At 39.6% G+C, this 22,456-nt stretch overlaps 2 protein-coding genes across 3 annotated transcripts in view; both read right to left on the bottom strand.

The window, feature by feature from the left end:
• The window catches only part of LOC139173994 (IgGFc-binding protein-like), an 842,349-nt gene that overhangs the window by 392,894 nt on the left and 426,999 nt on the right, over window positions 1-22,456 (bottom strand). The gene's annotated exons all lie outside the window — the stretch shown is intronic.
• TYROBP (transmembrane immune signaling adaptor TYROBP) lies at window positions 1,557-21,229 on the bottom strand. Its single transcript, XM_070764125.1, has 5 exons — window positions 21,048-21,229; window positions 17,993-18,013; window positions 12,432-12,569; window positions 8,830-8,858; window positions 1,557-3,438 (listed from the first exon to the last, which is right to left on the bottom strand). Exons 1-5 carry the CDS (start codon window positions 21,106-21,108, stop codon window positions 3,367-3,369), a joined length of 321 nt encoding a protein of 106 aa, XP_070620226.1. The 5' UTR covers window positions 21,109-21,229; the 3' UTR covers window positions 1,557-3,366.

Genomic DNA, 22,456 nt, shown 5'->3' with positions numbered 1-22,456 from the left:
TTGGAAGCTCTTTCATTTTACTCTCTCAGAATAAAGGTTTTTTTAAGCCCTTAACCATGGGAGAAAATTATGCGCTGAGGCTGACTAGAATGAATGAATATCTGGTAAGCAGATTCTTTCTCCTATTTTCCTCCCCCCAAACTAAGGTGCGTCTTATGCTCTGGTGCATCTTATACTCAAAAAATACGGTATGTTTGAGACCCGTGTTTACAGCAATCAGAGTCATGGGATTTTCTTTGTATTATAGCAAAGCAAACTTTATTGAACAACAACAACCAAAAAACCTCAGTGAAGAAATATACACAAATTATATGCAAAAAAAAAGTAATACAAGTATAGGAAATCCACAAACAATATGACTTATTTCTGAGCTGTGCACTTAAATAGAAAGCAAAGGAAAGGAGAATCTCTTACATCAGAGATATCCAACTTTGGCAACATTAAGACTTGTGGAACCGCCTTCTACCGCACGAATCCCAGCCGCCGATAAGGTCCCACAGAGTTGGCCTTCTCCGGGTCCCATCGACCAAACAATGTCGTTTGGCGGGTCCCAGGGGAAGAGCCTTCTCTATGGCAGCCCCAGCCCTCTGTAATCAACTGCCTCCGGAGATTAGAACAGCCCCCACCCTCCTTGTCTTTTGCAAATTACTCAAGACCCACCTATATCTCCAGGCATGGGGGAACTGAGACACCTCCCCAAGGTTTTTATATTTTATGTTTTGGTATGTATGTGTTGCATGGTTTTTAATTGTTGGGTTTTATATATCTTTCTCTTTTAATATTAGATTTGTTGCAATGTTATATTGTCTTTGATTATTGTTGTGAGCCGCCCCGAGTCTTCGGAGAGGGGCGGCATACAAATCTAATAAATTATTATTATTATTATTATTACTCCAACTCTCAGAATTACTTAGCTAGCCATGTTGGCTGGGGAAAATATGGGAGTTTTGTCCACAAGTCCTAAAGTTGCCAAGGATGAATACACTTGTTTTACACATTCTCTTTCTCTAGTTGGAAGATAGTGATAGAACATCTGCTTGGATGTTGGAAGTTCAACTATAACTTTCTAGACTTTCTGATTAAAAGCAGATGATAGGATAGGCTTTTCCCCAGGACTAGTGGTGGGTTGCTTCCGGTATGGACCGGTTCTTTAGAACTGGTAGCGGAAATTTATTGCTGCTTGCCAAGTCGGCAGCGATGAGTGGCGGTCAACGCTCTTGAACTGGTAATCTGGTTGCGGTGGTTCGCAAAAAAAACCCTCTGTGCATGCGCCAAAGCTTCTACACATGCGCAGAAGGTCATTCCTCGGTGTTTTGCATGATGTGATGGAGGAGCATGTGAATGAACAAAATATGTATTTCCGTTGCGATGCTAACCGGTAGGGAAGATAAGTAGAACTCAGTGTATACTAGAAGAAGTTAATAAACAAATAGCTCGACCAGTAGTAGAAGTGATTTATACATCTTCCCTAACAACCATGCATTTGAGCTTTCCAGAGGACCTCACCTTAAACAATGGTGCAAATTATTGGATAGGAAGTGAATTTAATGCACTTATTTTATTTATTTATTCATTTTATTTATTGGATTTATATGCCGCCCCTCTCCGAAGACTCGGGGCGGCTAACAACAATCATAAAACAGCGTACAATAATAATCCAATACTAAAAACGATTAGAAACCCATTAATATAAAAAACCAAACAGACATACAGACATACCATGCATAATATTGTAAAGGCCTAGGGGGAAAGGGAATCTCAATTCCCCCATGCCTGGCGGCAGGGGTGGGTTTTAAGTAGCTTATGAAAGGCAAGGAGGGTGGGGGCAATTCTAATCTCTGTGGGGAGTTGGTTCCAGAGGGCCAGGGCCGCCACAGAGAAGGCTCTTCCCCTGGGTCCCGCCAAGTGGCATTGTTTCGTTCACGGGACCCAGAGAAGACCCACTCTGTGGGACCTAACTGGTCGCTGGGATTCGTGCAGCAGAAGGCGATCCCTGAGATAATCTGGTCCTTGAACTTCCTTGAAAAGCCCTATTAATTTCAATTAATGTAAATTTCCTCAACATTTAAAGGCAGCTGAGTCTGAACTCAACCCTTTTGTTGAAAAAAAAAAGGAACTGGGAAGCCTCCATGAAGAAAAAAAATCTAATAAATAGATCCCCATAATTTTCCAGGCAGCTTACTTTGGATATATGGCTATGGGGGCAACCCAGATTCAGTTAGGTTTGTGAGTCTGATGAGAAACACAATTTGGATTGCTATGCCAAAATCTGTCTACTTTGAATGTATTTATTTTTTGTTATTTATTGATTAAATTTTTATGATGTCCATCTCTTCTATCTGGGCAGAAATGATGTCTCTGTTCTTACTGAAGAACTCTATCAATGGTATGACCAGCATAGTTCCCTCTAAGCTGAGCAGTGAGCAATCGCTCACTTAAAAATCATCATCAACTCAGAGTTTTCCAAACCTGCCCAGAAGCCGAGAGGGAAAGAGTGAGAGGGAAGGAGAGAGAGAGGAAGAGAAGAAGAGAGAGAAACAGATAGAAAAAAGAGAGGAAGGAAAAGAGAAAGAAAAAGAATGGGTATAAGGAAGAGAGAAAGAAAATCAAAATCTAGTTTGAAACTAGCTCAACTATTTAAGTGGCATTTTGATATTGATAGAGTTGCCCTATTATGAGCTCACTGTTATAGACACACAGTACAGTATTTTATTTTGAAATTCTCTGAGGCAAAACAGGGTGGGTTTTTTGTTTGTTTGTTTGTTTATTTGTTTAATTTATTTATTTATTTATTTATTATTTCTGTGCCGCCCAGCTGCCGCTCAGACACTATACTTTTCCACCCCCCCCCCCAAAAAAAAATTAGAGGGAACACTGATGACCAGTAGTGGGTTCCAATTACCTTTACTACCGTGTTTTACTATTGGAAGCATTTACAGAGATATCTGGGTGGAGTTATCCACCGTTACCACTACAGGTTCGCCCAAACCATGGTAAACTGGTAGCAAGCCACCACTGGATATGACCACCAATGGGGTGCCACAGATCGTGATCCTGGTGATATATCGTCCTAAATGTGTCTAATTTTATTTACTTATTTGTTCAATTTCTAAGCCACCTCTATTGCCCAAGCGACCACAGGTTCGACACACTTATTAAAAGACTTGCAAGTATGGGTAGCGGGAGACACAGATAGTTTTGAAAATAGACTAAATGTTGACTGAAGTGCAAGGTGTTATATAGGGAAAGCCGTCAGGTGGGACTTCACAGTGAAAAGCTTGTACACAACAGGGGAGCTGATCTCCTGGAAAATGCCTTCAATCTCAGAATTTCTTCCTTTTAGAAGGTCAAGGAAGTGGAGGGAGATTATCGATAAGAAATTCGGGAAGCTGGATTTTTCAAGTCGCTGTATATATCCGTTCGCTGCCCTTGAAGTTCCTGAGGAGTCAGAAAGGGGAAATGTCTATATTATAATTCTCAGCGGCGAAATCTACTTACCTTCTCTACCAGTTCGGAAGCTATACATTTTAATAATAAAATGAAAATGGCGGCATCCGGTTGGGTGGAGCCTTGCAATGGCATTCTCTGAACCACTGGGGCTGCCGCTACGACTACACCCAAACCGGGGTGAACTGGTAGCATTTCACTCCTGATCTAGAATCCTAGGTCTAGAAAGCTTAGAATCCTAGATCTAGAAAGTTTAGAAAGCTTAGAACTACGTCGCCTAAAACACGATCTAAGTATTGCCCACAAGATCATATGCTGCAACGTTCTACCTGTCAATGACTATTTCAGCGTCAACCGCAACAACACAAGAGCACGCAACAGATTCAAACTTAATATTAACCGCTCCAAACTTGACTGTAAAAAATATGACTTCAGCAACCGAGTTGTCGAAGCGTGGAACTCATTACCGGACTCAGTAGTGTCAACCCCTAACCCCAAACATTTTTCCCTTAGACTATCCATGATTGACCTCTCCAGGTTCCTTAGAGGTCAGTAAGGGGCGTGCATAAGTGCACCAGTGTGCCTTCCGTCCCCTGTCCAATTGTCTCTCCTTATCTCATTTATCTTTTCTTCCTTTCAAATATGTTCACCTATACTTTTATATCTTTTCTTCTATTCTATTCTTTTCTTTACTTATATTATTACATATCTTTCTCTTCAATGTGTATTATGTATTGGACAAAATAAATAAATAAATAAAAATAAACCGTTCTCCTTTTTCATAGAATCTTAACCAACTAGTCCAAAATTTCCTTTTGAGCCTGACCAGATGTCTTTCAGGAAATCTACAAATCAGGCATAACATCAACCAGCCATCTTCTGTTATATTCCTCCCAAATCTGTACTCTGCAGTGTATAGATTATTTGAGAATGTGTAAACATCCTATTTAGCCAAGAGATGACAACAGTTATGAATTAGCTGCATTTAAGTGTCCCACTTCTTAGTTAACATTGACAGATACTGGAACTAAACTCTCAGACTTTCCAGCAAATCGGTGATAAATGCCTTAGTTATTGGGAATGCCTGGTTGACAGCAACTTGATAGCATGGAATCGATAACACAGATTTAATAAACGATCATGATTGGATTCATGTTAAGTCAAAAATCCAATAAATTGTATAGTAGCCTTCAATCTCTCTGACTCGGTTCCTACAATATCCTAAATTCTAAACCTGGCTTAACAAAAGACAACCATTGTGTTCAAAACAGTATTATTATTATTATTATTATTATTATTATTATTATTATTATTATTATTATTTTATTAGATTTGTATGCTGCCCTTCTCCGAAGACTCGGGGCAGCTCACATATCATGCAGGGTGCAGCATAACAACAAGCCACAACAACCACAACAACACAAGAGCACACAACAGATTCAAGCTTAATATTAACCACTCCAAACTTGATTGTAAAAAATACAACTATAGTGATCGAGTTGTTGAAGTGTGGAACTCATTACCGGACTCCGTAGTGTCATTCCCTAACCTCCAACATTTTACCCTTAGACTATCCACGGTTGACCTCTCCAGATTCCTAAGAGGTCAGTAAGGGGCGTGCATAAGTGCACTAGTGTGCCTTCTTTCCCCTGTCCTATTGTCTCTCCTATATCTCCTATATCTTCTCTTCTATCCCTATATAGAAACATAGAAACATAGAAGACTGACGACAGAAAAAGACCTCATGGTCCATCTAGTCTGCCCTTATACTATTTCCTGTGTTTTATCTTACAATGGATATAAGTTTATCCCAGGCATGTTTAAATTCAGTTACTGTGGATTTACCAACCACGTCTGCTGGAAGTTTGTTCCAAGGATCTACTACTCTTTCAGTGAAATAATATTTCCTCACGTTGCTTTTGATCTTTCCCCCAACTAACTTCAGATTGTGTCCCCTTGTTCTTGTGTTCACTTTCCTATATCTTTTCTTCTATACTCTCACTGATATATTTTATTCCTATATTTTCTCTTCTCTTTTTTCTTTGATATATTTTACTTCGAGTGTATCCTCTATAACCTTCATTGTGTATTATTGTGTTTTGGACAATGACCCATGAACAAAGCCAGCTTTACTATCACATGCAACCTGGTTTCTTGTAGTAGGGCCAACAATATCTCAAGTAATTTTTCACGAGAAGAGTATTCCATTCCTCTGCTCACAACAGAATCCCTTATGTCACCGGGTTTGAAATGTTGGGCTTGGACAACCTACAACTACACACCGCCTACGATCTGACCTAAGCTTAGTGCACAAAATTATCTGCTACAACATCCTACCTCTCAATGCCTTCTTCAGCTTCAACTGCAATAATACACAGGCAAACAATAGATACAAAGTCAAGGTTAACCGCTCCAAACTCAATTGCAGAAAATACGACTTCAACAACAGAGTGGTAAATGCCTGGAATGTAGTACCTGACTCTGTTGTTACATCCTCAGACCCTCTCAGCTTCAACCTTCAACTGACAATATTACAAGCAATTGCATTCTCTTTGCTGATGATGTTAAACTATTTAATACCTCCGACAATACTTCTACCCTTCAAAAGGACCTTGACCATGTAGCTGAATGGTCTAACAACTGGCAACTCCGAATCTCAACCGACAAATGCTCTGTCCTACACATTGGTAAAAAGAATCTGAATACTGTTCTGCCGGGCTCTCTGGTAGGAGCTTCCCGAAAATTCAAGGGTACAAATTTCAGACACACACACGTTTGAAAATTCAAAACAATGTTCTTTATCACAAAATTCAAAATAAACTAAGCACTCTTTTTGTATTGCAAAGAGCACTCGTCCCAAAACAACCGGGTAGTCTGTACATTTTACCTTAAGCAGTCATTAAGTACTTAGCCAGCAGCTGTGAAGAAACTTCACACCCCTTCTTCTTCCAACGAAGTGAGACACACACACATGTTGCTCTGCTTTGTTTTCAAAGGCGTGAAAAATCAACAAAGTCCAGAAACCAGCAACACAGGATTCCTGACGAACTGCGATCAGATACTCTTCCACAACGGCCAAACCCACATGCTGCTATTTATGGCAGCAGCCTTAATTACTGGAGCCCCACCCAACCACAGGTGGCTGCTCTTATTTCCTGTAATATGTCCTTACTTGGTCTCTTCTACGCATAATTCTGTGCTTGCGTGGGTCCAAAACATCTTCATCTGAATCAATGGAAGATAAGGGAGATTGACTGCCTGGGTTGTGTGCCAAACCCCCTCTGCTGAGTCACTCCCACCTTCTTCTTCGTCCGAGGAAATTAAACTCTGAACTGATTTTGTCGGCAATAACACAGGCCTGTGACATGTTGAAGTTTCCCCTGCATCCACCTCCACAATCCCTGGGGCAGGAGCTGGGCCAGAGCCAACCACAACAAATACTAAATACATACTTTAAAAAACTGAACTCGCAGAAGATCCTCACTCAGTCAAAGACCTTGGAGTACTCATTTCCAATGACCTAAGTGCCAGAGCCCACTGTAACAGCATTGCCAAAAAAGCACTAAGAGTTGCAAACTTAATCTTACGTAGCTTCTTCTCTAGAAACACTGATTTACTAACCAGACCAAACAAAACATTTGTCAGACCAATTCTTGAATACAGCTCACCTGTATGGAATCCACATTGCATAACATTAATACAATTGAAGGAGTCCAGAAATACTTCACAAGAAGAGTCCTTCACTCTTCCTCACATAACAAATTACCTTACTCCTCCAGACTTCAAATAACTACGTTTAGAAAATTTACAACTGTGCCGCCTCCGAACTGATTTAACTGTTGTTCATAAAATCATACATCATAATGTACTCCCTGTTAGTGACTACTTCACCTTTAACAACAACAACATCACAAGAGCATGTAATAGTTACAAACTAAATGTAAATCGCTTCAAACTAGACTGCAGAAAATACAATTTCAGCAACAGAGTGGTCAACGCCTGGAATTCACTACCGGACTCGGTTGTTTCTTCCCCCAATCTCAAAATCTCCAACCTTACATTATCTACAATAGACCTCTCCCCTTTTCTAAGAGGTATGTAAGGGGCGGGCATAAGTGCACTTTTGTGCCTAATGTCCCTGTCCTACTGTCTTTTTATCCTTTCTATCACTACTTTCTACTTATATTATGTTAATACATACTCCAATACTATACTTGTTTGGCAAAATAAATAAATAGATAGAATAAAATAAAAAACTGTCTACCATGGACCTCACCCCATTCCTAAAAGATGTGTAAGGGGGCGTGCATACGTTCATCAGCGTGCCTACCATCCCTGTCCCACTGTCCCCATTATTCATATCCATTTCCTGTGTTCATATTCATGTTTATACTTATACTTATTACTTATACTTATACTTATTACTTATACTGTACTTATACTTATACTTTTATACTTATACTTATACTTATACTTATACTTATACTTATACTTATACTTATACTTATACTTATACTTATAATTATAATAATAATAATAATAATAATAATAATAATAATAATTATTATTATTATTATTATTTGTATGCTGCCCCTCTCTGAAAACTCGGACCAGCTCACAACAGACAATATACAGAGTACAAATCCAATATTAAAAACAATATTTAAAACCCTTATAGTAAAAAACAATCATACAACCCAAATAGACCATATATAAATAATAATAGCTAAGGGGTATATCAATTTCCCCATGCCTGGCGACATAGGTGGGTTTTCAGGAGCTTACGAAAGGCAAGGAGGGTGGGGGCAGTCCTAATCTCTGGGGGGAGTTGATTCCAGAGGGTTGGGGCCACCACAGAGAAGGCTCTTCCCCTGGGCCCTGCCAGATGGCATTGTTTTGTCGACGGGACCTGGAGAAGGCCAACTCTGTGGGACCTAATTGGTCTCTGGGATTCGTGCGGCAGAGGGCGATTCTGGAGGCAGTCTGGTCCAATGCCATGTAGGGTTTTATAGGTCATAACCAACACTTTGAATTGTGACCGGAAACTGATCGCCAGCCAGTGCAAGCTGCAGAGTATTGACAAAACATGGGCGTACCTAGGGAAGCCCATGATTGCTCTTGCGGCCGCACTCTGCAAGATCTGAAGTTTCTGAACACTTTTCAAAGGTAGACCCATGTAGAGAGTAATCTTGTACATGTATGACAAACTAAATAAATAATTGAAAATAAATAAATTGTGTGCCTGCATGCAATGTTAAATGTCAACAACTCCTTGTTTTTTCCCCCTTCCAAGCTAGTAGAGAAGCTGCAGCTGTCACTCCACAGCCCACAGTGGAGACTTTAGGAAGAAAAATAAATATAGTGTTTACACGTTATACTTACCTCATAGGGGGATTCATGCTGAGCCTTGTCTGTTAGGAAGGAAGAGAAAACGATGAGTGTATGAAACATATTTTTTGGAGATTCCGTCCAAAGAAGAAGTAAGAGGTGTGAGTGGAGGCTGTGTTCTCTCACTTACTGAAAGGACGTGACACAGAAACTGTGGTTAATAGTTTACTGAAAGACTGTGGCTGCAAGCTAGGATTGCCCAACTTGAATCTCCCAACAAAGCCACCAGACCTTCTTTGGGTTTAAAGATAAAAGGAGGTTACTTATGACCACGTGTTTCAGTACATACTTACTTCCTTACAACAGTGGCTTTGTGAAGAACTCTAGCTGGTTCCTCTGCTGCCATTAATACCACTTTTGCAATACTTCAGATGACAGATAAGTAGAGATATAGATACAGATAGATAGATATACAGTGTTCCCTCGCTTTTCGTGGGGGATGCGTTCCGAGACCGCCCGCGAAAGTCAAATTTCCGTGAAGTAGAGATGTGGAAGTAAATACACCATTTTTGGCTATGGACAGTATCACAAGCCTTCCCTTAACACTTTAAACCCCTAAATTATCATTTCCCATTCCCTTAACAACCATTTACTCATCATTATTACTGGTACTCACCATTGAACAAGACACTTAGTGATCCTGATATTTATAAACATATTTATTTATTAACAATATTTTTTTTTTGTTATTTATTTGCAAAAATTATTACTTTGGCGATGACGTATGACGGGCGGGAAAAACCGTGGTATAGAAAAAAACCCGCAAAGTATTTTTTAATTAATTTTTTTAAAACCGTGGTATAGGCTATTCACGAAGTTCGAACCCGCGAAAATCGAGGGAACACTGTGCTGTATTTTTCAGAGTATAAGACACGCCTTTTTCCTCTCTAAAAGAGGCTGAAAGTTTGGGTCCATCTTATACTCTGAATGTAGCTTTTTTTTTCCAGCCCTAACTAGGCGCCAACGATCTTCCCCTCTCTTACTTTACAGGCTTTTTCATTGTTACCCTCTCCAAAGAATATTTTTCCAGCCCTTTCTTTGCAGGCTTTTTCTCATTGCTCTAACTTGCTCCAAATATGTTTCTTTCCAGCCCTAAATAGGTGCTAACGTTCTTCCCAGCTCTTACTTTACAGGCTTTTTCATTGTTACTCTCTCCAAAGAATATTTTTCCAGCCCTTTCTTTGCAGGCTTTTTCTCATTGCTCTAACTTGCTCCAAATATGTTTCTTTCCAGCCCTAACTAGGTGCTAACGTTCTTCCCAGCTCTTACTTTACAGGCTTTTTCATTGTTACTCTCTCCAAAGAATATTTTTCCAGCCCTTTCTTTGCAGGCTTTTTCTCATTGCTCTAACTTGCTCCAAATATGTTTCTTTCCAGCCCTAACTAGGTGCTAACGTTCTTCCCAGCTCTTACTTTACAGGCTTTTTCATTGTTACTCTCTCCAAAGAATATTTTTCCAGCCCTTTCTTTGCAGGCTTTTTCTCATTGCTCTAACTTGCTTCAAATATGTTTCTTTCCAGCCCTAACTAGGTGCTAACGTTCTTCCCAGCTCTTACTTTACAGGCTTTTTCATTGTTACTCTCTCCAAAGAATATTTTTCCCACCCTGTCTTTGCAGGATTTTTTTCATTGCTCTAACTTGCTCAGAATATGTTTCTTTCCAGCACTAACGAGGTGCTAAGGATGTTCCCAGTTCTTACTTGTTTGCAAGCTCTTTCATTGTTACTCTTTCTGAATAAGGTTTTTTTTTAAGCCCTAACCAGGGGATAAAATGATGTGATGAAGCTAAGCAGACTAAGGATGCTAGCCAGATGAATACCTGGTAGGTGGATTTCTCTCTCTCCTCTCCCCCCCGCTCCATTTTCCGCCTCAAAAAGTATGGTGCATCTTGTATCTGGTGCACCTTATACTCCCAAAAATATGGTAGATATGATATAAATATATACTGCTCAAAAAAATAAAATAAAGGTGTTGTGGTTAGCTCTGGCCCAGCTCCTGCCCCAAGGACTGTGGATGTGGGGGAGACATCCACATGCTGCAGGCCTGTTTTGCCCCCGGTGGAATCTGCTGATGAAGGCTCCTCTGACCAAGAAGACATGAGTGACAGGGAGGAGGAGAGTGTGGCAGACAGCTCAGAAGGAAATCAATTATCTAGCTCCTCCTTGGATTCAGAACAAGAGTTAATGATACAGCCACGCATGCGGAGAGCGATGCATAGGCAACAACAACTGAGAGATTATTATCAAAGAAAATGAGGCCACCTGTGGTTGGGTGGGGCTGTGGTATTTTGTGAGGCTGCTATAAAGAGCAGCCTGTGGGTTTGGCCATTGTGGAGGATTATCGTGCCTGCTTTGCTGACTTTGACCTTTTGTGTGCTGATTTTTCCCCACTTTGAAACTAAAGCAGAGCAAAGTGTGGTTCACTTTGTGAAAGAAGGACTGTGAAGTGCCTCACAGCTGCAAGCTAAATATCACAGAACTGATAAGGGACTTGTACAAATTACCAGTTTGTTTGGAGATGAGTGCTCTTTGCTATACCAAAAGGGGGCTTAGGTTAAGTGAATTTTCATTATAAAGAACATTGCTTTGAATTTTCAAACGTGTGCGTGTCTGAAATTTGTACCTGTGAATTTTTGGGAGGATTCTACCAGAGAGCCCAACAGAACAAAAGGGAATGCTTAAACAACACAATATAACTCCAAGTAAATCAAACTTCTCTGAAATCAAACTGTCCACTTAGGAAGCAACAGTGATTGACAATCAATTTCACATGCTGTTATGCGCATTCAACTTTGTGCATGACAAAGTATTCCATGAGAATATTTTATTCGTTCAGATCTAGGGTGTGTTCCTTGCGTGTTCCCTTTATTTTTTTGAGTAGTGTAGCTCTATAGATATACACTGCTAAAAAAATAAAATAAAGGGAACACTTAAAAAACAGAATATAACTTCTAGTAAATCAAACTTCTGTGAAATCAAACTGTCCACAACACTGATTGACAGTCAATTTCACATACTGTTGTGCAAATGGAATAGTTGTGCAAATGAAATATTCAATGAGGATATTTCATTCATTCAGATCTAGGATGTGTCATTTGAGTGTTCCCTTTATTTATTTTTGAGCAGTATAGATTGAGGAAAGCTCTTCCTTCTTGTCTGCTAAAAAATCAGAAGAAGAAAGCAAAGGCCCTAATTCTTTTTTTATTTCAAATGCACCAGGGTTGTTGCGTTACAATCTAGAACAGTGTTTTTCAAACTTGGCAACTTTTAAGACGAGTGGATTCCACTCCTAGAATTCCACTCCTAGAATTTTAGGAGTGGAAGTCCACTCGTCTTAAAGTTGCCAAGTTTGAAAAACTCTGCTTCTATGACCTCGTCTCATGGAGCCTGGGCAGCTTGTACTTGGCACAGATGGTATGCTAAAACAGTGAGGGTCAAGGCCATCAAATGCCTCCGACTCTGCCAAGTGCACATTCAGCACACAGCCATTTGCTGTGGGCACACGGTGTCTTTCACTTAGATCCATGCACCATTGAGCACTGACATTTCTTCAAGGGGAGAAAGTGTGCACTGGGGACATGGGAATCTCCGCTCCTTACCACTGCCGGTGGCTTGCTGTTTATAGATACAGCTGACCACGTAGTAGACGCCGAGAGCAATGAGCAAAGTCAGGAACAAATCTCCCAGCACGACTCCTGCAATGGTGCCGGGATTGATCTGAAAGCAGTGGCCACAATCTGAGGATTAAAAAGGGATAGAACTGTGAGAAGCATGGAGGTGTACTTTCTGGGGCGTCACATATATAATAATAATAATAATAATAATAATAATAATAATAATAATAATAATAATAATAATAATAGTAATAATAGTAATAATAGTAATAATAGTAATAATAGTAATAATAACAACAAACAACAATAACAACAACGATAATAAAAATAAAAATAAAAATAAAAATAAAAATAAAAATAAAAATAAAAATAAAAATAAAAATAAAAATAAAAATAAAAATAAAAATAAAAATAAAAATAAAAATAAAAATAAAAATAAAAATAAAAATAAAAATAAAAATAAAAATATATAAATATAAATATAAATATAAATAATAATAATAATAATAATAATAATAAATAAATAATAAATAAAAATAAATAAAAAATAAAATAAAAATAAAAATAAAAATAAAAATAAAAATAAAAATAAAAATAAAAATAAAAATAAAAATAAAAATAAAAATAAAAATAAAAATAAAAATAAAAATAAAAATAAAAATAAAAATAAAAATAAAAATAAAATAAAAAATAAAATAAAAAATAAAATAAAAATAAAAATAAAAATAAAAATAAAAATAAAAATAAAAATAAAAATAAAAATAAAAATAAAAATAAAAATAAAAATAAAAATAAAAATAAAAATAAAAATAAAAATAAAAATAAAAATAAAAATAAAAATAAAAATAAAAATAAAAATAAAAATAAAAATAAAAATAAAAATAAAAATAAAAATAAAAATAAAAATAAAAATAAAAATAAAAATAAAAATAAAAATAAAAATAAAAATAAAATAAAAAATAAAAATAAAATAAAAAATAAAAAAAACCCATAATTTAAAAAACATGCACACAACATACCATACATAAACAATATAGGCCTGGGGAAGTTGTCTCAGTTCTCCCATGCCTGATGAAAGAGGTGGGTTTTAAGGAGCTTACGAAAGGCGAGGAGGGTGGGGGCAATTCTGATCTCTGGGGGGAGCTGGTTCCAGAGAGTCGGAACACACAGACACACAAAAATATACATTATCTACTACATACAGTGTATGCAAACACACAAATCCCCAGCTCTTCTGAAATTACACACATTCAATTTCATTTACTGTGATCGGAAAAACATACCTGGAGCCCAGAAGGGAAAAAAAGAAAAAATTCAAAATTTTTCTACCGGTTCTGCATACCTGACCGTACCCATAGCAGCTGCTTGGCAGCTGAGAGGAAGCGATGGGGAGGTATCTTCAGATGTGGATGGTGCCTGATTGGATTGTGTGGTGAACATGTGGGTGCTGGGCAGGAACCTGAACTTTCTTTTGGGTGGAGAAAACCTGGAATCTTTCAGATTCGGGTTTTCCCCAGATGTTACCAACAAGGACCAGAATACATCCGGGTCCGCCTTCTGCTGCACGAATCCCAGTGACCAGTTAGGTCCCACAGAGTCGGTCTTCTTCAGGTCCCGTCAACTAAACAATGTCATCTGGCGGGACCCAGGAGAAAAACCTTCTCTGTGGTGGCCCCGACTCTCTGGAACCAGCTCTCCCGGAGTTCAGAATTGCCCCCACCCTCCTTGCCTTTCGTAAGCTCCTCAAAACCCACCTCTGTCGTCAGGCATGGGGGAACTGAACTACCCTTTCCCCCCTAGGCCTATACAATTTATGCATGGTATGTTTGTGTGTATGTTTGGTTTTAATAAGGGTTTTTAAATTATTTTAAACATTAGATTTGTTACATGCTGTTTATTACTGTTGTTAGCCGCCCCGAGTCTACGGAGAGGGGCGGCATACAAACAAACAAACAAATAAATAACTGCATCTCTAATAAATTAGAACTTTGAGGAACTTCTAGCCTCAAAGTCTTGTTTTGTTGGGGATGTTTATTGGAGCCTTGACACTGGCTGAATCCCACCTCTGATCCTTTAAGCCCTAATTTTTTGGCAATGAGAAGTGCTAAGTGCTCTGTCAGCTTGGTTGTCTGCTTGCAAAACAGTTGCTTTATCAACTGGTCAGATAACATCATTACTGAATGGATGGTGTTACTTGGTCAGGTAGCGAGAGGTCTGTAGCCAAACAACCAAGCTCGGACAGCACCAAGAATTCCATAGCTCAGCCCTGAGCTATAGATATTTTGTTCCATTGGGCTGGTCCTACTATTAAGCCAAACTAATCTTCTCTGCAGAAGCACCTGCAGAAATTTAGGACAGGTGCAAAGTTAGGAAGTCTCCTTGCATTTTTAATGCAGCTCCAGGAATGTCAGAAGAGTTGGTAGCAGCAATATGAACATTTTTCTATTTTCTATGAGACCTTTTTTTAACTCACTCTGTTTCCTGCCTACCTTTGCAGCCTAGAATAGTTGGAGCAGGTTTTGGAGAAACAATTGGATCAAAGAAGAAACTGTTTTCGGTTTTAATTTATTATAAACAACGATCAGCAGGAGAAAACAGGGAAACTGAATTGCGGCTGCTTAACCTGTTGCAAAACAGGAGTTTTAAATGTTCAGCTTGTAATTTTTATTTCTAACTCCAGAGATTGAATGTAGGCACATGCATTATTTCACTTTTATAGAAGTATAAAGCATTGGTAAAGTGTAGTACCGCCTGCATGTTAAAAAGCACCTTTGGGGACAATTCTCCTTCTATCTTGCAAGGTTGTGACCATTTCTGCAAGCTATTTTTCTCCCCTACCCATAATGCATTTTCCCCCCTATGTGAGTTCCATCATTAGGGGCCCTTCCCCAGTACAGCAGCCTGGGAAAAATTCGAAATGAGCGGAATTTTCAATTGTGCACATCAATTTCAAACAGGCCAGATCGGTTTAAGAGCAAGGAGGGAAGAAGTTGCAAATTGCATGTTCTTCCTTTAACAAGGACCAGACTGAATCTAAAAATAAGTACAATAGAATGCAGAACCTGGAGGCTAGATTGAAAAGACCAGATGCTCTGCCATTGCAAACAGGTGCTGGGTTTGTTCCACAATCTGGAGAAGTCAATAGAACTGCCATAGCGAACCTATGATATGCATGTCAAAGGTGTTTTGTGGGAGACATATCAGCATTACTGATTGATTGATTGATTTGATTTGTACGCCACCCCTCTCCAAGGACTCGGGGCAGCCCACAACATATCAGAGAAAACAATATACAGTAAATTTCTAAGATCCAGTTAATAGGATTAACTATTCTAAAACCCTAGAACAGTGATGGCGAACCTATGGCACGGGTGCCACAGGTGGCACGCAGAGCCATATTGGCTGGCACGCAAGCCGTCACCCGAGCTTAGCTCCAAGGTGCATGTGTGTGCCTGCCAGCTGATTTTTGGTTCTCACAGATGCTCTGGGAGGGCGTTTTTGGCTTCCAGATAGCCTCCGGGGAGGATAGGGGAGGTCGTTTTTACCCTTCCCCCTCCAGGGAAGCCTTTGGAGCCTGGGGAGGGTGAAACATGAGCTTACTGGGCCCATCAGAAGTTGAGAAACAGGCCGTTTCTGGCCTCCAGAGGCCCTCCGGGGCGGGGGAAGCTGTTTTCACCCTCCCCAGGCATTGAATTATGGCTGTGGGAACTGTCACATGTGCAACAGGGTGTGCCCATGCTCTTTCGGCACCCAAGGAAAAAAAGGTTTGCCATCACTGTCCTAGAACATTAAAAAAAACCTCAGTCATTCACATTTGAACCACAAGTATACAAATGTATTGGTCGGCCAGAGGCTTGGATCTAGTGACCCCAGGCCTGGCGGCATAGATAGGTTTTCAAATCCAAAATATTTCCAGCCCCCTCCCTAAAATTAGCAAAAAATCCCAAAAAAATTCCAGCCCCCTCCCAAACACAAGATAGCGAAGGCATGCATGGTGCCAAAAACCTAGCTTTTGCACATCCACTGAAGAAAAGTAAAATAAAATAAATAAAATTAATTTTTTTTTTTAAAAAAGATGTTGGTGCCCACTGACTGGCATTGATCGAACCGGTTCCATGACATCCTTGTGACATCACCAGCAGGTTGCTACCAGTTTGGGTGAACTGGTCTGAACCGGTTCCGAGCCTAACTCTGCAATCTAATTGGACATTTTCCATATTTGTTTGTTTGTTTGTTTGTTTGTTTGTTTGTTTGTTTGCTTGCTTGCTTGTTTGTTTGTTCGTTCATTCGTTCGATTGTTTCTTTATTTATTTGTTTGTTTGTTTGTTTGTTCGTTCGTTCATTCATTCATTCATTCATTCATTTATTAAATTTGTATGTCCGTAGACTCGGGACGGCTAACAACAGTAAAAAGACAATATGAACAAATCTAATATTTAAAATAATTTTAAAAAGCCTTATTTTAAAAATCCAAACATACACACAAGCATACCATGCATAAATTTTATACGCCTAGGGGAAGGGAATATCTCAGTTCCCCCATACCTGATGACAGAGGTGGGTTTTAAGGAGCTTACAAAAGGCAAGGAGGGAGGGGGCAACTCTGATGTCTGGGGGGAGTTGGTTCCAGAGGGTTGGGGCCGCCACAGAGAAGGCTCTTCCCCTGGGTCCCGCCAAACGACATTGTTTAGTCGACAGGACCCGGAGAAGGCCAACTTTGTGGGACCTAACTGGTCGCTGGGATTCGTGCGGCAGAAGACGGTCCCGGAGATATTCTGGTCCGATGCCATGAAGGGCTTTATAGGTCATAACCAACACACTAAGCCTACACGATTTGCCATTCCTGCTATAGAAAAATCGACATGAAAAGAGAACGTACACTTAAGAAACCTATACCTACGGAGCATATTAATTACAAATGTTAGTTGTTCTCCGACAGAGAAGCAGTGTGGAGAGAAAAATGGGTGCTGCACTGAAATTTTAAACAGCAACGCTTCGCCTCTTTGTATACCAGAGGACAAGCTGCTTTGTCTAAATCATATTTCTCCAGTATAATGCCTTACGGGTACGACTGGATTTTAATTCCAGATCTAGTGTGGCATAGCCATGAAAAATGCTAGACAAGGATTTGCAGCCAGTCACACACTCTCTCCCCCAACGCACTTCACACAATTTGCTCTTGGGGGTCAAATAGGGGAGGAAGCTGGTGCCATCTTCAGCTGGTGAAACAACAGTATGATATACATCTGATTGATTTATTATGTGCCATCAAGTCATGTTTGACTTGTAGTGACCGCATAGATTTTTTTTCCCCCGTGAAAAAATAAAAATCTGATAAACAAAACTCCCATAATCTTCCAGGCGGCATAAATACTCCAACGAAGACTTTGGAGGAGACTCTGTCGTTCAAAACCTTTGCAGGGCACCAGAGTTGCAAAAGGCTGTTCCCAAGACATATTTATCTTTGTGGCACTTCCCTGTTTTCTCTCTGTGTCATTTACAGGCTAGGCAATTATTTATGAACAGGGAAGTAAAATGGCTCTTACCGTTTGCACTTTGGGCAGCTCCTGCGAAAGAGATTAAAAAAAGGAGGCTGGGTTTGTTATCTAGTTGGCAGCAGGATTTAAACAAGCCCACTTCCCCAATTCATTTCTTCCCGATAAAACTTTGATAGAACGAGTAGCTCTAAATCTGAGTAAGACCAACGTAGTATTTCAATGGTGAAGGTGGGAGAAAGGAAAGGGAGACAGGCTGGTTACGCAGACCCAAGTTACACTGGAGACACATTACAAGCAAATAATCAATTAACAGATGTAATGTGCCAAAAACCTCATTGGGTTGGATGCCTTCTGAGGTTGCCTGACACTTTTCAATGTGTACGTGTTCAGCAATCTGAATCCTACATCAACCTAGACACTTGGATGATGTGAGCTACAGAATAGAATAAAATAACAGAGTTGGAAGGGACCTTGGAGGTCTTCTAGTCCAGCCCCTGCTTAGGTAGGAAACCCTACACCACTTCAGACAAATGGCTATCCAACATCTTCTTAAAAACTTCCAGTGTTGGAGAATTTACTCCTTCTGGAGGCAAGCTGTTCCACTGGTTAATTGTTCTAACTGTCAGGAAATTTCTCCTTCGTTCTTTAGCTCATGAAAGCATCTGCGATTTATTAGTCAGAAAATATTCTGCCATACTCCGCTTATTTTTTTAATTTTAACTTTTGCCACCATCGACTATCCAGCAAGGGACTATAATAGAGGCTTTATACCTATGGGTGAATTTTAGGTTTGTAAAACCACCGGAGAGGCAAAAACAACTGGTTCCCTTTTTGTTTCCTTTGATTGCTTTAATCAACAGAAATCAACAAAAATTCACCATTTGTGAAAATAATCTGGGCCTTTTTACAGCTACCTTGTAAAAAGTTTTATTTACCAGTTATTGAATATAATAAATGTTAGAATATAAAAGTATGAAATATAATGTATATACAGTAATGGAATGTAACAGGTAAAAATTTATTATAAGAATTTTAAAAGAGAGGGTTTATAATCTGTAAAACAGAATAATGTGTGATTTGAACTATATGTGAAAACTCAATAAAGAAATTTATTTTTTAAAAAAGAAAATAATCTGGGCCTTAGTGTTTAATTTTTCCAACCTTTTTTTGAAGAAAGAAGTTGCGGCTGGTTTCTTTTGTTAGTAGAAACCTGCCATTTCACTTGGTATAATTAACTGTGTTACTAAATCAATGGATTTTCTGAGATTGCACAACAGGTTGAGTTATATATTAGCCTAGTGAGTTGACAGCTCACTAGGCCACAGAAAATGTACCCAAGATTAAAATTGTGCCACCTTTATGCCGGTTGTGTGAATAGAGCTATCGTTTAATCTGGTATTTTGTGATTGTGAACCCAGCCATCAGAGATATTTTCAAGCCCAAAGATGCTGGGTAGAATGTCTTGGAGGTGGTGGTGATTGGGGGGCAATCCATCTCCCAATTTATGTCTCTTCCTCTCAGTTCTCTCATGATTTAGAAGAGAAAGGCGTAGGAGAAAACCACGGTATTTTAAACGTTTAAAATAAAAAGACGTAAGGGATGAGGATTTATACTCGCCGCGCAGATTGTAGCTGTACTGTCGTACACAATAAGCCATAACACATTTCCTCTGAGGAATGTATCACAGGGCTGTTATATCATGTATAGGGCACAACTCGTGTCCCGGCCCTGCCTTCCCTTCCCGCAGATTGGGTTCTTCGCAACGGATATGAAGGCTTGTACGTTTTTGACATAATGGAACAGGAATTACAAAGCCCATTACTGATAGCTGAACAGAGAATCAGAGGAACCATTTTCTACTTGTATTCTCATATTGCATTTCTGTGGCCGCGACACCCCAAAATTTTCCAGGGATATTTTTTTTCCCCTCTGAAACTGTTTGGTAAGGTGTCCTATAAGATTACAGGCTTTAGAGAAGCCACCAATCTTTCAGAGGTATAACAAAGAGTGATTGTAATTAGAAAAGGGTCAACAGATGAAGAAGGAGGGGGAGGAGGAGAAGTAGAAGGAGAAAGGAAATAAAAAGAAGAAAGAAAGAAAGAAAAAAAGAAAGAAAGAAAAATGAATGAAAGAAAGAAAGAAAGAAAGAAGAAAAGGAAAGAAAGAAAGAAAGAATGATAGAAAAGAAACAAAAAGCATAGAAGATTGATGGTAGAAAAAAGACCTCATCGTCCATCTAGTCTGCCCTTATACTATTTCCTGTATTTTATCTTAGGGTGGATATATGTTTATCTCAGGCATGTTTAAATTCAGTTATTGTGGATTTACCAACCACAAGAAAGAAAGAAAGAAAGAAAGAAAGAAAGAAAGAAAGAAAGAAAGAAAGATAGTTAGAAAAGAAACAAAAAGCATAGAAGATTGACGGTAGAAAAAGACCTCATAGTCCATCTAGTCTGCCCTTATACTATTTCCTGTATTTTATCTTAGGGTGGATATATGTTTATCCCAGGCATGTTTAAATTCAGTTATTGTGGATTTACCAACCACAAGAAAGAAAGAAAGAAAGAAAGAAAGAAAGAAAGAAAGAAAAAAAGAAAGAAAGAAAGAAAGAAAGAAAGTTAGAAAAGAAACAAAAAGCATAGAAGATTGACGGTAGAAAAAGACCTCGTAGTCCATCTAGTCTGCCCTTATACTATTTCCTGTATTTTATCTTAGGGTGGATATATGTTTATCCCAGGCATGTTTAAATTCAGTTATTGTGGATTTACCAACCACAAGAAAGAAAGAAAGAAAGAAAGAAAGAAAGAAAAACAAAAGAAAGAAAGAAAGAAAGAAAGAATTATAATTTGGCTTTGAGAGGCTAGCCCCACCGAAAGAAGGCTAGTGATAAGGATCTATGTGCTTTAACATGTTTTTCCTCTTAAAATACAGCCTGAGGAAGTGCCTGGAAATTATATCCATCAAGGGATAGTCCATAAAAAGGCAAATCCTTTCTAAGCCAGAAAGTCGAATGAGATTTATTTTTTTTTTTAAAAAATGGGGCCACCAAATCCAAAGGAGGCCAAGACAAAGAAGGAGGCTAGAAAGGGTTGATCCAACTCACCCAACTGAGACCAGGCCAAACCCAGGAGGATATGGAGGATGGGGAATCCTAACTGTGCCATATTGGACGTTCCCAAGTTGGGGGCTTTGCCGTTGAGCCTTGAAGACTTTCTTGCTGGGGAACGAGCGTCCGAGCGTGAGGGCGTTGGGACTGGAGGGGCAGTGGTGACACGCGTCTGAAGAGTGAGAGAACAGGAAAAGAAATAGCTCTAGGCAGGAAACCTCAAAAAAGGGAAGAGGTTGTCATCGTGGTGGGATCATGTCAGCAAGAACTCTCCTGCTCACCCCCCCCTCCCTCCCCTTCTCCGGAAGTAACTCCAACTTAAAAAGAAGAGGCCGAGATCTGGACTTTGCTTCGGACCTGAACCAGCTTCAAGTCACGTTGCCAGCTGTATGTTTGCCCTCTGACTTTTTCATCTTCTCCTTCTTCTTTGCCTTTTGTAGTTGGCTTTACAGTAGTTCTGGTTTTCCTTTTTTTTCCCCTTCCTTTCAATTCTTTGGAATTCACTTTTGAGTTTATTGCATGCCCCCCAGAGTCTTTATGGAATTGATCAAGTATCAATCTATCTGTCCCTCCGTCCATTCATCCATCCATCTGTCTGTCTGTTTCTTCTGTCTCTACCTGTCCATCCATCCGTCCATCCATCCATCCATCCATCCATCTGTACATCTATTTATCCGTCCATCTGTCCATTTATCATTTGTCTGTCCCTGTCCATCAATCCATCTGTCCATCCATCCATCCATCCGTCCATCTGTCTGTCTATCATGTCCTTGTCCATCCATCCATCCATCCATCCGTCCATCTGTCCATCTGTCTGTCTATCATGTCTGTCCTTGTCCATCCATCCATCCATCTGTCTGTCCATCCATCCGTCCATCTGTCCATCCATCCATCTGTACATCTATTTATCTGTCCATCTGTCCATTTATCACCTGTCTGTCCCTGTCCATCCATCCGTCCATCCGTCCATCCGTCCATCCGTCCATCCATCCATCTGTCTATCATGTCTGTCCTTGTCTATCCATCCATCCATCCATCCATCCATATGTCCGTCCATCCATCCATCTGTCCATTTGTCCATCTATCTATCATGTGTCTGTCCTTGTCCATCCATCCAGACACCTGTCCGTCCATCCATCCATCAATACATCTGTCCATCTGTCTATCATCTCTCTGTCCTTGTCTACCCATCCATCTGTCCCTCTGTCTGTCTGTCTGTCCAACCATCCATCCACTCACCTATCCACCCACTCACCCATTCATCTATCCATCTGTCTGTTTAACTATCCATCCATCCGTCTATCATCTCCCTCCCTCCTTCCCCCCTTCTCTCCTATCTATCAAATTTATATGCTGGCTCCCATCTCCTTCTCAGGCAACTCTGGGTGGTTTTTCACCCAGGAAAT

The sequence above is a fragment of the Erythrolamprus reginae genome, chromosome 11 (assembly GCF_031021105.1).
Source record: "Erythrolamprus reginae isolate rEryReg1 chromosome 11, rEryReg1.hap1, whole genome shotgun sequence".
NCBI classification, from domain to species: domain Eukaryota; kingdom Metazoa; phylum Chordata; class Lepidosauria; order Squamata; family Dipsadidae; genus Erythrolamprus; species Erythrolamprus reginae.
The sequence above is the reverse complement of the archived record's forward strand: the minus strand, read 5'-3'. Positions and strand labels throughout refer to the sequence as shown.